General features: G+C 43.1%; 1 protein-coding gene across 4 annotated transcripts in view; it reads left to right on the top strand.

The window, feature by feature from the left end:
- The window catches only part of DDR1 (discoidin domain receptor tyrosine kinase 1), a 62,875-nt gene that overhangs the window by 27,550 nt on the left and 18,180 nt on the right, over window positions 1-17,145 (top strand). For all 4 annotated transcript variants that reach the window (XM_088134635.1, XM_007435827.4, XM_007435828.4 and 1 more), the window contains exons 2-10: window positions 3,277-3,401; window positions 6,623-6,725; window positions 7,872-8,100; window positions 8,514-8,661; window positions 10,975-11,077; window positions 13,135-13,321; window positions 14,516-14,762; window positions 16,323-16,475; window positions 16,604-16,767. In XM_088134635.1, coding sequence (XP_087990761.1) covers window positions 3,326-3,401; window positions 6,623-6,725; window positions 7,872-8,100; window positions 8,514-8,661; window positions 10,975-11,077; window positions 13,135-13,321; window positions 14,516-14,762; window positions 16,323-16,475; window positions 16,604-16,767 — 1,410 coding nt within the window. In that variant the 5' untranslated portion in view covers window positions 3,277-3,325. The remainder of the gene's footprint in view (window positions 1-3,276; window positions 3,402-6,622; window positions 6,726-7,871; window positions 8,101-8,513; window positions 8,662-10,974; window positions 11,078-13,134; window positions 13,322-14,515; window positions 14,763-16,322; window positions 16,476-16,603; window positions 16,768-17,145) is intronic.

Genomic DNA, 17,145 nt, shown 5'->3' with positions numbered 1-17,145 from the left:
GCCTGTATTGGTGGGTTTCTTTATAAACAGAGAGCAAACTTCACTCCATTCTAGCACTGAAGATATTACCTAGCTGGGTAACAAAACGTTTGTAAGAAAACAACCAAGCTCAGAGAACCCCAAGGACTCCACAGTTCAACCCTGAGCTACAGATAATCTCTTCTGTTGGTACAGTTCTTTGGGCAATGAGGTGGAGAAGACCACAGGAGTACTCATACTTCATTTTAGTCACACGCACCCATGTGCTCAGCCAACCCGTTCTTAAAGTGTATTTCTTTCTGTAACCAAACCTTACGCAAGGAAGCACTGTGGTTAAGTTGGGGGGAAACCCCAAATGTTTCAGATGAAGTTCGAGTTGTGTCATTTGATATCCCTTAATTGTTCAGGACATAAATCAATGAAATTGGAATGTACACCAATTGGATTATCAGTTGATTTACTCTCAGTGACCGTGCTCAACCTTTATCAAATAATTCTAGGGTAAAAGCTGTCTTAGCTCCTAAACTGGATTTTATCTGCCAGAGAGAGGACATAATGTTGCAGCTCCTTGCTTTGCAAAATGCTGATTTTGTAGATTTAAAAGGGAAAGCACGAACAGGGACAAGGGGAAATTTTAGCACAGAAATCTCAGAGGAGAGTATACTTAATCCTTCCTTTATGGATCTGTTTCTTGGTCCCTAGATGTATGGAATCTGCATGAAACTTCTGTACAGTCAGAAGGCACGTTTTCATTTTTTTTAAAAAACTATTTTATTGGCATTTGACTGGTTTTCCCACTAAAATCTGACAAGAAATTGCGGTACCATCATCCAGTCGTTGGCTACTGAACTTCAGTGATGTAATTTTGGGAGGGTCGAGGGGCCCCTTGGTGGCTGTGGGTGTTGCACCTGTGATCTAAAGTAATGTTCTGAAACTTAGTCCCCTGGTCCACGCTCCCAAGGAATGATGGGAATTGTAGTCCAATGCGTTTGGCAGATGTTAGCTTGAAAAAGACTGATCTAAAGATGCTTTTTCAGCAATATCGCCAAAGCTCAGCAGGACGGTGCTTAGACCAAGGACAGTGTAAACTTATCCACGCTCCTTGCGTTAAATGACAGGGGAAAAAAATAGGTGGGTCAGTATGATTAGCAAAGCAAAGAAAAAAATTGCAATAGTATTCAAAAATCATTTCCCCCTCTACCATATTCAGATATTTCTATCCATTCAAAATGCTTATCCTGGGTGGATGTGCTGCAGGAAAAACACTCATTTCTTGCTCTCCTCTGAGTGTTTTGTGTGACAACACCCACCTTTTGGCACAAATTGATGCTCTTCTCCTGAGGTTCAGAGGAAGGCTGTGAAAATGGAGCTATTCAGAAGGCCCTGTGGGGGTAACATCTGATCATTGGGCATCTGTTAATCTTACTGTTAATTCTATTGCTGATATACGGGTGAGGGGAGCGGCATCAAAAGCCAGTCCCCATAGACCAGTGTTGTCCAAACTTGGCCACTTTAAGATGTGTGGGCTTCAACTCCCAGAATTCCCCAGCCAGCCTGGCTGGGGAATTCTGGGAGTTGAAGTCCACACATCTTAAAGTGGCCAAGTTTGGACAACACTGCCATAGACAATGTAAATTACATTCAGTGTTCAGAATTGGTTGCCATTTCATAGAATCATGGAGGTGGAAGGGAGCCTTCGTGCCTGGATCTTCCTGGATGGGCCGAAGCTGTAGCATCTGCTGGGAGAAGATGACCTTGCAGAGATCCAGGTTGCGAGCCATGTGGGACTTTAAAAGTGACCACCAGCACCTTGAATTGTGTGACGTCACAGAGTCCTTAGGAAATATGGCAGCATAAAAATGCAGTAAATAAAGATATAATACATACTCATTGCTCTGTGGAAATCTCGAGTGGAACATGCTACAGTATGTAGGAAATGCTCTCCCTGAGCCAGGCCGCCGTGACCCTTCCGTTATCATGGAACTCCAACCTCCAGCAGCCCCAGCCAATCTGGCTGACGGTGAGACATGCTGGGAGTCATCTGAAGAACCATGGAATCTTTCTCCTGATTTAAAACCATCCCCTTTCAAAAACGCTTCTCACAAAACAATGCTGAGCTTTGCATGGAGGCTGTGTTCGTGCAGGACCTGAAGCCGTATAATGGGATTTGCTTGGGTTGGGCTTAATATAATGACATTTCATTGTCATTTAGAAGTTGCTGTGAGTAGATTTGCACGTTGCACTGAGCCAAAAATAAACAAACTCCACGTTGACTTACCAGTCATAATTCTTCCTCTGCTCTTCCTCATGTTATGCTTGCTTTGCGTGGTTTTTAATTTGAGGAATGACATCACTAAAAAAAATGTGCCTGGAACTCCAGGATGAATGCCAGGGAGAAGAGCTGGCCTATCTATTGCATGTGTTCGTATTTCTATTCTTAGTTGGGAGTAATAATTGATGACACTTACTTGGGCTGTAATTCTGATGACCTGGGCAGCTTAACCCCCCCCCCCCCCATTGCATTTTATACTTCTGGTGCCTTTGACAATGAACAAAACAAACTAACAAAGGAGTGGTCGAACAGTGCCGCGTAAACTGAACCTCCATATTCAGAGGCATTAAACCAGGACAAATAACAGGGATGTTTCCTTTCTCTGCTGACTTGAAACATCTGAGAGGAGACAGAGTGCAGGATGGGCTGAGTCCTTGGTTCATCCAGAATTAAGACTTTTCTTATGCTTTTGGGTGATCTTCATGAAATACAAGCCATTTCGCCATCTAAGATTGGCAGTGGAGCTTGTGTTAGGCATAAATGCAACTTGCAGAGGCTCTGCAATTGGCATGAGTCTGCCTGCTTCTCTCCTAATAAATAAGATCATTGTTTTGCCCTACTTGAGCTTATTTCACCAATATTTGACCTTAAAGGCCAAGTTATTTTTTGAACAATCATATGACCAGCTCTTTTATTCCAGCCTGGATTTCCCCAGAGGCAAAGTGTACGCTGAGCCACAAATTTGGCCTGTCGCTCTCTTTGTCCGCGATGATTATGTGTTATAATGCTGCTGGTGTGTCACTTCCAGTCACCTCTGGCTGGAATCTAGGAAAACAAAGACAATAGCAGCGTGTGAGTGATTTCCTTGTGTGGAACGTACGCTATTTATTAGAACCAATCGAGGGCTTGAACTAGGAAATGAATAAGGCTGTTAAGTCAGGTTGAAATCATCTAATCATCAAGCTGAGTGGTGTAGGAAAGACCCACATAAGGTTAACTGGTTCTTTCTTCCACTTTTTCAACAGGCATGAAACTTCACTTGTTGATGTAACCAGTCCACTTGCAGGAGGCAGGATGGGACCCCGGACGCTTTATTTTTTGCTGTTAATCTCTGTGGGAGCATCAGAGTTGGAAGAGCACTTTGATGCAGGTGAGAAGCAGAAGCGGAGAGAGAAAAGGGCAGTGGCTTGAGACAGCTGGCTGGCATCAGGACTCAACTCTGTTGTAGAAGAAGTGGGTGAATAATAAACCCCCAAAGTCCACAGAGCTCGGATTAACCAGAAGAGCCTCTGATGCACACTAACATCGCATGGTTCAGGGAGAGGATGAACTTCTCAAATTTGGGAAATTGGAAGGCAGAACCTCAGCCCAGTCTCCCTCCTAGGAGGGACAGGTCTATATGGTGCTTTGAGCTCCTGAGTGAAAGGCAAAATATAAATCTAATAAATAAGTACATTCCACCAATCCCAGCTAACTGCACGAGAAATAGTCAGGATGGATGAGAATGAAATCTAATAATCATAAAAATGTCACAGATTAAACAGAGCAAGACAGATTCAACTAGTAAAATTAATAAGAATTATATCTGGACACACATGTTTGTCAGAATAGCTAAGGAAAAAAAAGTTGTTCTTGTTTTTTTAATTGTAATTCACAAGTACACAATTGGGGAGAGGAGGTTGCAAGCAACACCTTGCCTTTGAGTAGTTTGCTGGGGTTAGGTGTGCCCAGAGCAAAAAGATTTCATTTCATTTATATTTAAACTTACCTAATCAAATAAGAGTTAATACGATCGTTCCTCGTGTAGTTTTACACTAAAGATTACAATTCATGGGCACTGTTTAGAGCAGTTCTGGATCCATATTGGAACCTTCATGAATTCAGAAGGATGCTTCTCGGCTGTAAATGAGAACTCAAAGGCTAACTCCTCTGAATGCTATCCCTGAAGACAACTAATGCAATGTCCTTGCTAAAGCTAAGCAGAACTGATAGGATCGATGACTGGATAAGAGACCCTAGGAATGTCCAAAACGTTCCCTCACGGAACAGCCTGACCTTGGAACAGGTTGTCCTGAGTGTTCTGGAAGTGCCAGAAGACTTGAAACGGTCCATTTCTGCTTGGAGTGTTCCGTGATTAAATGTTTTGCACACTCCTAGAAGCCGACCTACAGCCCATTGAGTCCTATGAGGAGGAAAAGAAAAGGGGGGGAAGTGCCAGTTGGGGTGCATAGGACACACGGGGCAATGTTATTGTAGCCTGATAGAAAAGCCAGTCAAGTGGAAACCAAGTGGTCAGTTGATCTCGATCCAGATCATGTCCTCTCTGGAATGTTTCGCATTCCTCCAAGCTTTTTTGGGGGGGGGGGGATGTTATTTTCTCAGGCTGACAAGTAGTGGCAGAGCATCCCATGTGTACCACAGCAGAGAAGCACCAAGAGCCTTGTTCCCAGCATTAGAAACAGAACCCTCTGCAGTCCAGCGTCCCTGTTGGGGAAGAAAGTAAGCGGGCCTGAAGACACTAGCACTTCTCCACTGTTGGCTCTCAAGGAGTTGGTCTTCAGTCATTTATTGCCTCTGGGCAAAGAAATTCCACCCAGTCATTATGACTAATGGGCAGTCATCAGGTTGGACAAGCACTGTCTGATCTCCCTATAAAGCCATGCAGGTCAGTGGCCATCTCTACATTCTGAAGGCAACAAATTCCATAAATGAGTAATATATTTCACAACAGAACATTGTTTTTCCCTCTGTGCTGAATATTATCACCAGACAATTTCAATTTCATTCTAGGGTCATTCTGTGGTTTCTTCTCAGGTGCTTTTCCTAACAATTTACCTTTGGACCTGAATTCCAAGAAGCCTCCAGCGTTTTGGACAGGAGGGGGTCTTGAAAGAATCCAATTTGTCTTGTTTTTGTTGAATCAGTTTGTCTTCTGGATTTTTATGTTTTGATTCAAGTTTCTGTTGAAACTTATTCAGTTCATGGCCTTCCTCTTCTCGTGTATGAAATTAGAGCACCCTCTAATGGAAAATCAGAGCCACTGAAAGGAGCCAGTTAGGTGACTGCGTCTGACCCCCTGCTCAGGGCGGGAATCCAGGTTAAAAATGCCAGACAGGTGGCTGCTTAGCCTCTTTTTGAACACACCTAGTAAAGGGGGCCCCACCATCTCTCTGAGTAATCAGTTCCACTGTCAAACTTTTTCCTAACACTCAATTGGAATCTGTCTACCTGTAATTTAAATCCATTATACTGTTTACATGGTTTTAAATCCATTGCATTCCAACCTTGGCAACTTCCAGGTGCGTGGACTTCAACTCCCAGAATTCTCATCAACCGCTATGCTGACTGTGGACTTCTGGGATTTGAGGTTCAAGTTTCCACATCTGGAAATTGCCAGGGTTGGAAAACACCGTATTACACTATCCTCTGGAACAAGAAGATAGGTCTTGACTTTCTTCTGTGTGCCATTTTCAGGTATTTGAAGAATGCTATCATGTTCCCCCCATGCTCTTCCAGTCATCTTTTCGCAAGGCTAAATATGGCCTGCTTGTTCAGTCTCACCATAGGACTGGCTCCTTGGTTATCTTCGTTGACCTTCTCAGAACCTGCTTCAGTTTCTCTGAATTCTTATTAGAAGAACATTGGCCAGAACTGGGCATTATAGTGAGGTGAACAGTAACCAAAACATAATAAAATGGAACAGTTACTTCCTGTGATTTGGACAGCATATTTCAGCTGAAGCAGCCAAAATATATTTGCAAAAAAAAGCTGCATCACACTGCTGACTCATATGCAGTTTGCGATCAAATATTCTTTGGAAATCTTTTTCACAGGTAACATTATGAAGCCAGTCACCCCCCTCCCCATCCTATACAGATACCTTTGATTTTTGTATCCTATTTGAACAAATTACATGTGTCTAGCTGAACCTTGCAAATAAGCACACATAAATGATTAACCTGCACATTTTAACTAGTTGGATAAAACATTGCTAATCTGGAACACAATTCTGGTCCTTCCTTCAAGATAAATTGTCCTTAAGAGGTCTAGGTAAGTTTTGTTTTTAAAAAAATCAATCCGTCTATAGCATTTTTTATAAAAGGGCTAGGATGTTAGGTTAAGACTCTGGAAGGGTTCTTTGTAACCAGCATTTGCTCAAGCATATTAACTTGGCTTTAAACCCCATTCTAAGCCATCGAATGAGTCACACCCAACACGTGTCATTTGTTTTATTGACTTTCTTCCAGCTCATATTAATTGTGTTAGGCCACAGTTGAGTCAGTATCATGCCCGGTTCCAATGAGAGTGTATCTGGGGACTGCATTCGCTACAGAGAGTATTATTCACCCTTTCACGTTTTCCCCTTTACAGCTAAGTGTCGGTATGCCCTTGGCATGCAGGATCGTACCATTCCAGATGAATCTCTCTCAGCCTCGAGCTCATGGTCCGATTCGACCGCTGCAAAACACAGCAGGTGAGGATGGCATTCACTGCTTAATTTGCATGATACAATCAGTTTCCATTTGCTTATTTATGCATGCCTCCCAGCGCTCGAAATCCTGTTCAGTATGTACACATATTCAAATGTTCCATACTTTAAGGACTAGGAACTTGGCATTTATTTACATTTAAAAAATTAAGTTAAATCAGTGCCCAGTAAAAGATACCTGTAGTTGAATGATGACTGAAGATTTGCAAAATGACTCTACTTACCTGCCATTGTAAATCTGTTATTTGTATTTATAGAAATTAATAACTGGATAGAAGTGTATGATTTCTGATATGTAGTTTCTAGACCAGATTAGTTTTCATTTATGAAGCTTAAAGTATCTGTTGAGCCCATCAGTTTATAAAGGTGGCTTTCACCAGATTGCTCCTTGGAATGACAAGGAATCAACAAAGCTTTCTTTTGATTGTCAGTGATCTATCAGATTTGCAGATTGGGTGGGCTCTCTAATACCAACAGTATCCGTAACAAGCCACAGGAATGTTAATGTGGCTACTTGTACATCATGGTGCCATTGGGCAAAAGATGTCATTATAGAAATTACGGAAATTGTGTCGAGATGTCCAGGGCAAGTAGGAAGTCACGTCATTTGCATAATAATGTCATGATGCCTGGGTCATCCTTCCCGCTGCTCTCTAGATGCCCATGGCTAACACTCTAAAACAAAATTCAAAATGAGCTGCATATGTTAAAAAAGCCTGCCCTACCCATCTTTAAATGAGGCTTAAAAAAATCTACCCAGTCTTAGGTTATTGTGTAGTTGTATCCCTCCTTTAAGTCAGGGGATAGGGTGAGCGGGGTTTATATATTTTTTTTTCTGATTTTTCATTGTGAAGCCATGCATAGCCTAGTAATTGGATGGATGGATGGATGGATGGATGGATGGATGGATGGATGGATGGACGGACGGACGGACAACAAGCAGGTTGAAAACAGAATGGAAGTTTGGGAAAATAAAGAAAAATGCAGAGGTATAGGATGGGAGCTACCTGGCCTGGGGATCAGACATCTGAAAAGAATCTTGGAATTATATTTGATCACACGCTAAACAGGAATTGGCTATGCGATATTGGCTTCCAAAAAGGCTCATCTCACACCTACCTTCTTGTCCAGGTTGGCACTGAATGAGGGCGATGGAGCTTGGTGCCCCGCAGGACCGGTCTATCCCAATGATGCAGAGTACCTGGAGATAGACCTGCGCCGGCTGCATTTCCTAACCTTAGTGGGGACGCAGGGACGCCATGCCAGTGGCCATGGCAAGGAATTTGCTCGGGCATATCGGCTCCATTACAAGCGTGATGGGCACCACTGGATGCCTTGGCGTGACCGGTGGGGCAATGAGGTAAGTAAGGAGCCTTGTAGCTTCTCCTCTGAGGTGGGATAACATAGAGACAGGTCTTTCTGTGGAGGCTGCGTCTACGTCTAATCAACAGATTAGGCAAAGTTGATGTGATGGAATGGTGTTATGAAGGCCAGGCTCTGGGAGATAAGCGTTTCCTTAGCCCTCAACAGGAGCGTGGGAAGTTTAAAAAGATGAGACTGGCACCACCCTAAGGAATTCAGGGTATTGGGCCTGCTGGCTTGGGAACTTAGGTTCAGTCTGGAGAGATTTCTGCATTGAGGTGAAGCTAATAAACGCAACAGAACTGTACTGCACTGTCTCGGGGAGTTCTTTGGGCTGAACCTGACAGTTGACCTGTTGAGCCCTGTGCAACTTCCCCTCCATTTCACTCTTCACTCCTCCGTTTCTCTTAGGTGATTTCAGGCAATGAAAATACTGATGATGTGGTGTTGAAGGACCTGGGGCCTCCCATCATTGCCCGGTACATCCGCTTCTACCCCCGTGCAGACCGCATCATGAGTGTCTGCTTGCGAGTGGAACTATATGGCTGTGTTTGGAAAGGTGGGTGAACCAGTGTTTGCATCGCTGATAGTACATCGTATTTTAGCACTTTTTCAGGCTGGGTGCAGATAGCCTGGCTGTGGCTTTTTAAATATACTTTGCTGGGTTCACATCATGCACTAATCCAGAAACCATGGTCCCCCCCCCCCCATTGCCAGGTCATCACCGCATGCTGCCCAAATGAAACAAATTATATCATCAATTAGGGCAAGGTTTGTGTAAGGGAGGATTTGCACACTGATGTGGCTAGTAACCATTACGTAAATGAAATCCAGATGCAAAATAACCTGCCTTCTCCTTGTTACACTGAAAAGCCACAATCTGACCACATCAGATGGCCTATATATAGGGTCCATATTTGAAAGAAACGTTACTTAATGGAATTCTTGTGCTCTGCCTTTTTCATATAAATCTTCTTAACCCAAGCTCAGAAAGAATTGTCTGTGGGTTGCTGTTCCTGGCTATTTGCTGATGAGACAATAGGAATCTGTAAGAAGGCTTGTTGACTGGCATACCTTGCAGGTCTGGGTCTGTGTGTGAACCCAGTCTTTCATTTATATGCATACAAGGAGGAAGGAGGGTATACTGGTTAGAATGCTAAGCTAGGACTGGAGAGACCCAGGAGTTCAAGTTGTGACTCAGTTCACACTTTTACATGGAGGTGCTAGGATAAAATGGGAAGCATGCTCCATGAAGAAAGTGTACAGTAAACAGTTAACAAATGAATACAGGTAGTCCCCAGTTTAAGAACAAGTTCCGTTCCCAAGTTCTGTCCTTAAATCAAATTTGTAGGTAAGCGGGAAGGGTATTGTTGTATAATACTGTATAAGTACTAGTGTGAAATTAATTTGAACCATTGTGTATTTAACTCGAATCAGTGTGTATTTAACTCGAATTTTGCTACAATAGGCTCTGTTCTTAACTATGGGCCATCCTTAAACCGGGCGTTCTTAACCCGGGGACTATGTAAAAATTCCACATTTCTCCACCCAGCATGTCACTTCTTACTATATAGCATTCAAAGCAAGCTTGAGTTGTGTATGAATCATACACAAAACTGTATGTAATTCTTGTTGGTCATCACAGAGAAGCATGATTAAACTGCCCTGTTCATGGTTTGAACTGAGACAGAGTTCTTTGCTTTTACAACACTCAGACAGCCCCTTGCTGAAATAATTCTGAAATGAAGGATTTCCTTGCTTGCGTTTTTAGCAATGACACTACACCTGTACATCACTACTGTTCAGGTGATTCAGTTATCACCTTTATTAACACATTTGTAAATAGCAACGGTCTGGATTTGTTTCTAAAAGCAACATTGCTGATTCAGTTAGAATGGTATTAACGGTACGATTCTGTACTAAAACTTACTAACCTCTCCTTACCTTGGCTGTCTCCAGATGCCATTAAAAGATTTGACAGAGCAGATTACAAATAGATTTTTAAAAAAAATTATCAGAATCGGGCTTCTTCAAAATCCCAATGGCAACTGGAATTTAGGATCAGAACATTTGATAAATTGTCTACCCATTGAACTGGTTTCAAGATTTGTAAGATATGGAAAACAAACGTACAGTCGTTGTATTTCTCCTTACATATCTGGTAAGGTGATAACTCAGTAACTTTGCACACGCTTTGCAAAAAAGGAAATCCAAGATTCAGTTGCTAGCATCTTTAGTGACCAATGCTTGGGTACCAAATGGTGGGGAAAAGCTTTACCTAGACTATCTCCACCAGAACAGATGAGTGCCTTGAACCAACAGCATAACTCAGTAAATGATTGCTTACCATGTTCCTGTTTTATTACTATCAGTGTCTGGACGTATTTTCATATTTACTCAAGGCCTTTGAGGTGGGGGAGCATTCATGGAAGGGTTTTTCCCCCAAGTATGGTTTAGTATATTTTAAAGGATTTAATGGATCAAATAGTACATTTTTTAAAAGAATATAACTTTATTAAAAGTTTAAAACAGTATCCCACCCAATGGATCAAATATTATATTTAACAGACCAGGTGGATGAATTAAATATAAGCCAAAGAGTTATTTTTGTATTCTGGGTTTCCCCGGCATGTTTATTGAGCTATTGATTTTAGTGACCCAAAGCAATGGAGGAAAAAAAAAAGCATATGGTTATATGATAAAAGGAAGAGAAGGGGATTCAAATAGACATTCAATCCACCCCCGCTTGGGCTTCTCAGAGTTTTGTCTTGAGATATCTTTGCAATGCATCAACCTTTACCCACCAGAGACTTGCATCTGATGGTGTAACCAGCTGGAAATATGCTTCTGAATACGTTGTGTCCTTCCACAGATGGTCTTCAGTCCTATACAGCTCCTTTAGGTCAGATCATGCCTTTGGTTCCAGAGCCGGTCTACCTGAATGACTCCACTTATGACGGGCCCAATGTCAGCAAGTGAGTGAGTAAGAAGCTCCTGGGTGGCTTTCAAGCGTGGCGATTGGGGCTTGAATTGGATGTTTGTTACTTGAGATTGGGGAGATTGATGTTTGTTACTTGAGGGAGGGAGGGAGGAAAGGAAGGAAGGAAGGAAGGAAGGAAGGAAGGAAGGAAGGAAGGAAGGAAGGAAGGAAGGAAGGAAGGAAGGAAGGAGAATGAATGAGAAGGGGAAACTAAATAATTATGGCCAAATATTGCTAGCTCCATCTTTTGATAACCCCTAGTTACATTCAGATGGAACATTACAGTGCAATTGGATGGCCAACCTTAAAGGAGCTTTTAAAAGGTTTAGATCAGCGTTCCAAGGACCCCGGTGGTCCCCCAACCCTTCTCAAGGGTTCATGAAATCAAAATTATTTGCCAGATATTGAAAATATTTGAAAAAGTTAAAACAGTGCCACTCTTCTCATTATTATTTTTTATTTGTTAAAAAATACAGGGTTTTTTCACGAAAAATGTTTTATTTGTTAATAGCTAATGGGTTTAATACTGTTATTTTTACATGATTCAATAAATAAATATTCTATGAATGCATCTATACAGTAAATATTGGTAAATATAACCCATACAAACAAAAACTCTTTTGGGGTCCTCCATAATTTTTAAAACTGGGAAGGGGTCCTGAGAGCAAAAAGTTTGAGAAACGCTGGTTTAGATGATGCCGAATGCAGATCCAAGGAGATCAGTAGACGCACCACCATATTATCAACCTACACCAGGCAATCGGTGGTCAAGTGGTTGCCCTTCTTTTCTACAGGATCCAAAGCTCCAAAGGATACAGCAGATGCTGTGATGTGACTAAAGAGGGTGGGGACAGACTGTTTGGCTTTTCTACCACCTCTCTTTTAGGGGCATTTGGGAGAGGCTCCACAAAACCTGTAACTTCTTATTTGCAGAAAAAAGAATTGGAATAGTACTCTGGTCATTATTTGGCAGTTGGCTGCCATGTGGTTCACATCTGCTGCTAAATTTTAAGGCATCAGGCTAGAAACTGGGAGACCGGGAGTTCTAGTCCCACCCGAGGCACGAAGCCAGCGGGGGGACCTTGGGCCAGTCCCTCTCTCTCCCACATGGGAAGAAGGAGGAGGAGGCCAGGGCAAACCACTTCCAAAAACCTTGCCAAGAAAACTGCAGGGACTTGTCCAGGCAGTCGCCAGGAATCAACCCTGACCACCCCCCTCAAACAATACTTTGCCTTATTTCACGATTTTTCATTGTTTTAAACTGTTGATCCTGCCTCCCTGACTTTTTTTTTAATGGATGGTTTCATCAAAATAGAATCTTTCAATGTTGCTAGCTGCCTTGAGTGACTATTTTGCCTGAAAACAATGAGAGGTAAATACTTTAAAAAAATTAAAATGAATGAGTGAAGTCTTGAAAAAGTCAACCATCAGTTCCCCAGGTCCAGATTCTGAAATTCTCACCCTGTGTTTAAATATCTATCCTTTGGTGCAAATGTGAAATGCAAAGGCTTGCAGCTATGTGTGGGGGAGAGGTCATTGCAGGACATTGCGGGACATTGCAATAGCGTTCCCTTCTGTCCCTTCTGCTCAGTTTTAAGTCTTTAACTGGGTTTGGCAATTTGCAAGCCAGAGGCTGTGCGTGGCCTCAGAACCCCAAGTTTACAAAGATTGCATCTCCAAAATTTAGCAACACATTTCTGACAATTTGTTTTGCTTTATAAAAGAAAACTAATGCTGAATATAGGAATGTTAAGCTTCTGATAAATTTAATCTGACTTAACTTGAAAACATATGTGAATGACCAAGTACACTATAATCTTTGGAGGATTTCCCCCCCCTCTGGTTTACATGCAACCTTTAGACGCTTAAGTGCTACTGCTATAGTTGAAAATGTACCCAAATTTCAAGGGTAAAATTCAGAGAAACCTATCCTTTACAAAATAATGTAAAATTAATGGAATTACTGCTATATTTAATAGATTTCAGGGATCCTAGTCTTTCTTTTCCTCATCCTGTTGGCCCTCTTGTTACTTGGGATCCTTTCTAATGCAGGTTACACTTTGGGGGCCTTGGCCAGTTGACGGATGGGGTGGTAGGACTGGATGACTTCACCCAAGCCAAAGAGCTGCGTGTTTGGCCCGGGTACGACTACGTGGGCTGGAACAAAAGCTCTTTTCCTGACGGCTTCATCAAGATGGAGTTTGAGTTTGACCGACTCAGATCCTTCACGTATATGAAGGTAACAGCATTTTTCTGGAAAGACCCATTGGGCACGAAGAACGTGGCAGAATTGATGGGCTTGGACAATTAAAGGACACCACTCGTGATGCTAGATTAGGGAAGTGAGTATGTTTGTGAGAGACAGGAAACAGAGCAGTGGAAATGTGGAAGTTTAGGGCAGAAAGGCAGAGTGGTCTAACCTAGTGAAAAGCATCCAAGAAGAACTTTGTGCTGAAAGCAGAAGAGAAAGAAAGAAAGAGTTCAGAAAGGATGCATATTTTCCTTCATCCTTTTTTTTAATGGAATTGGAGACGCCGTTCAGCTGTTAAGTACAGCTTTTCAAGTCTATAGAGTCACGTTCCCTCCAAGCCCCTCTGATTCCTCTGAATGTTTTCTTTATCACAATGGAAAATGTCCTTTTCTTTATCACAATTGAAAATGTCTGTTGCCCAAGACTTCTCGGACCCACTAGCAGCACCCATTGGATTAGGTCAGATGGTCTGTCGGTGTGATTCTTCAACGAGCGCCTTGTATAGATCTTTAGACATATTGAAAGAAGCTTGCCAAGAAAGGGGAACGAAATGCCTGAGAGCGGGGCAAAAATAATGGGATTTAAACTACAATAAGATGGATAGTTGAAAAATAAGGAACATTATGGCCTGATGTTAGCACTCCCTCCCCATCTGCATCTTTCTACGTGTGTGGGTGCTGTGCAAAAATATCTGAGTGGTTGTCGTGATGGGAAATTATGCAGGGAAAGATGGAGGGTGGAATGACAATGAAGGGAACGCATAGAGCTGTAAGTTCTACTCAGTCCTTGTAAGTACCAAATACAGGAAGGGCCAAGAAGGAATGCCAGAGCTTCACTGGCTCTGCCTTGGCTGGCAGCACTACTCACACTCCAAAAGGGGTTGCTTTCTGCACGGGTAGAGTTTCCAACGTAAGAGTGGGGATTCTGGTGCCTCTGGGAGAGACTTGACCAGGAAGACCCCTACTGATGACAGCTTAGCACACATCATCACCTGGGAGCATGGCCAGCACCAGTGGGACCATCAAGTGGGTGCAGCGAGCATCGAACGGGTGGGTCTCATTCTGCTAGAAGATTAAAATGGGAGGAGAACGAGCATGTTTCAGAGTTGACTATCATTTGTGTCATCCTGTCTTCCACTTCCCGTTTTCCATTTTTTCTCCTGCTCCACCCCGACCTCTCCAGGTTCATTGCAACAATATGCACACACGTGGTGTGAGTGTCTTCCGGCAGGTGGACTGCCTCTTCAAGCACAGCCTTGCCACAGCTTGGGAGCCCGCCCCTGTCTCTCAACAGTTTGTGGTGGATGTCAGAGACCCCAGTGCCCGCTCCCTCACTGTGCCCCTGGGGGGACGAATCGGCCTGTTTGTCCAGTGCCATTTTTACTTTGGTGACGAGTGGATGCTCTTCAGTGAAATTGCCTTTCTCTCAAGTGAGTTGGGTTTGGGTGACTGCTTGAGGCCGGTAGCCCAAGGGTGGAAGGTAGAGTGAGTCCTTCGAGGATCTGAGGTCATTGTTGTTACTCATTATTCCCCGTCATATTAGAGTTTATATGCAAATGGTCTAGGTTCAATACTCCATGATTTTCACTTGAAGGTGTCTCAGGGGCCCTCTTGGGAAAGAAAGACCCTTATCTGAAACTTTGGAGAGCTTCTGGAGAAGATACAGTTTTGGACCCAAGGCTGGATCAGAAGAATGCAGCTTCATATTGCCTCTTAGTTTCAGGATGATTTTTAGTCTGTCCCAGAAACTTAGATAATTGAAGTTTGATTGCCATTGCACTCAAGGAGTGATAGGAAGGGGAAGAGAGAAAGCTCTGAAAGTAGGGAGAATCTCTCTCTTTTTTCCCCATTGCTTTATGGAGAGTTTTGCATTTGTTCCAGCTGCTTGCAGCTGTTGTCCTGCCTGGAAGAAAAGGAGAAAAGACAGTGCCAGAGAGCTGGGCATTCCTTCCATGCCTGAAGGAAGGGAACGAAGTGGACCTTCTGCAGCTGCAACCAACAGCCAGACTCTGGCATTTATTCCAAGCTGTATCCACTTTTCAGCTGGTTTCATGGGAGGGCTGGGAGCATGGCTAGGAGATGACATGGCATTTTCCCCAATTTACCTCCTGAGAAATACTATTAGAAATGTTCTTTTTCCCATCGGTTCTCCCTCTGTATGTTCTGGACATCTGTTACAGATCTGGGAAGCCCACCTGCTGTTTCTTCAGACCAAAGAGCAGCAGGGTAGGCGGTCAATAGGATAGGAGACTGGCAGGTTGCAGGGAGGATGCTTAACCACCAAACTTGCCCCAATAACTCAACCTTCCCCTTGCAAGAACATAAGGCTAGTCCAGCTGGTTTAACCCAGGATTTTGTTCCTACTAGTGGGCCCATAGATGCCTCTGGGGTGCTTGCAAACAGGAGATGGAGGCTTCTGTCTCTCTGGCCTTTGTTCCCCCCAGCCAGGAGGTGCTATTGGAACTTCAAGATTAACAGTCATTGATGGACCTGTCCTCCATGAACATCTCCAGTCACCCTTGGAAAGCTGTTCAAGCTGGTGGCCACCAATATACCTTGTGGCAGCAAATTCCATGGATTGATGATGTGCGGTGTGAAGAAGTGCTTTCTTTGATCTGCTCCAAGTCTCCTCTTCTTATTGCCTGATGTTCCATACCTGATTCCACAAACAATGGTTGGAAGAAGCAGGAAGGAATTTGTGGAGGAAAAACTGCCAGCAAGAAAGGAAGGGTTAAATGATCTCCTTGCACGTCCTCTAGATCTGCTTATCCCCATTTCCCCACACTGAAGCTATGGCTAAATTTCCTAGGTCCACTACGAATTTTACATATGTAAAATTTCATAAATGGATAAAATTGCATCCATTTTATCCAATTCCTTCCTGCTTTTGTTCAATGCCATGTCTTCCTTCTGGTTTTGCAGCCCAGTTGATGGATACCTCCTTTTCTCTTTCCTTGTTCCCATTCCCTTTCTGTTTTCTTCCCATCCAGATGTTATGGATGACCCCTCCCTTGCTGTTTCAAGTCACTACCCCCCAGTGGTGGCCCCACCTCACCCTTCAGGCCGCAACTTTCCCATCTCTCCAGCTCTTGGTTCTGCACTCAATGAGAAAACCGATGTCACCTCAAACCTCACCGAGGCAGGTGAGTGGCTTGCAAATCAGAGAGCAGAGCCATAATGTTCTTCCACTACCACCACCACCATAAAAAAGTAGTCATGTATTTCTAAAGCACCCTCTTGACTTCTTTTTCTATGTTTCTTTCCTCATAAGACCTTGAGGGTGAAGGAGAAGCGAAATCCGGCCAGCCAGTTGCAAAAGATGACAACAGCAACACCTCCATCTTGATTGGATGCTTGGTGGCCATCATCCTACTTCTCCTGGTTGTCATATTTTTCATTCTCTGGCGTCAATATTGGCAAAAGATTTTAGGAAAGGTAAGACTGGCTGATTTAGGAAAAGGGTGCATCTGTTTGAAAGACCTCTTGTTCAGTCAGAGGTCTGTTGGCCAAAGCGCAGTTCCCATCTGTTACCTACTGAGAAGGCTCATTTTTACAATGTGAGAGGGAAGGGACGTTGTCCATTTTTTGAAAAATGTCATTTATTTTAATTTCTACAGCTGCCCATCTCAACCAAGTGACTCTGGATAATGAACAATCATAAAAACAATTAAAACAATTACAATACAGTACAAAATAAATATATATGACAGCTGAGAAAAATTATCCCATAATTATCAGTATAGCCAGGAAACAGGGCCCTTACCACATTCGGGGCCCAGGCCCGGGCACATAACCAGGTCTGTAGGGTCTTAC

This window comes from Python bivittatus, unplaced genomic scaffold (genome assembly GCF_059951505.1).
Source record: "Python bivittatus isolate LINGU-HERP-01145 unplaced genomic scaffold, Pbiv_v1 ctg000080_np1212, whole genome shotgun sequence".
Classification (NCBI taxonomy): Eukaryota; Metazoa; Chordata; class Lepidosauria; order Squamata; family Pythonidae; genus Python; species Python bivittatus.
This window is presented reverse-complemented; position numbering and strand designations above follow the sequence as displayed.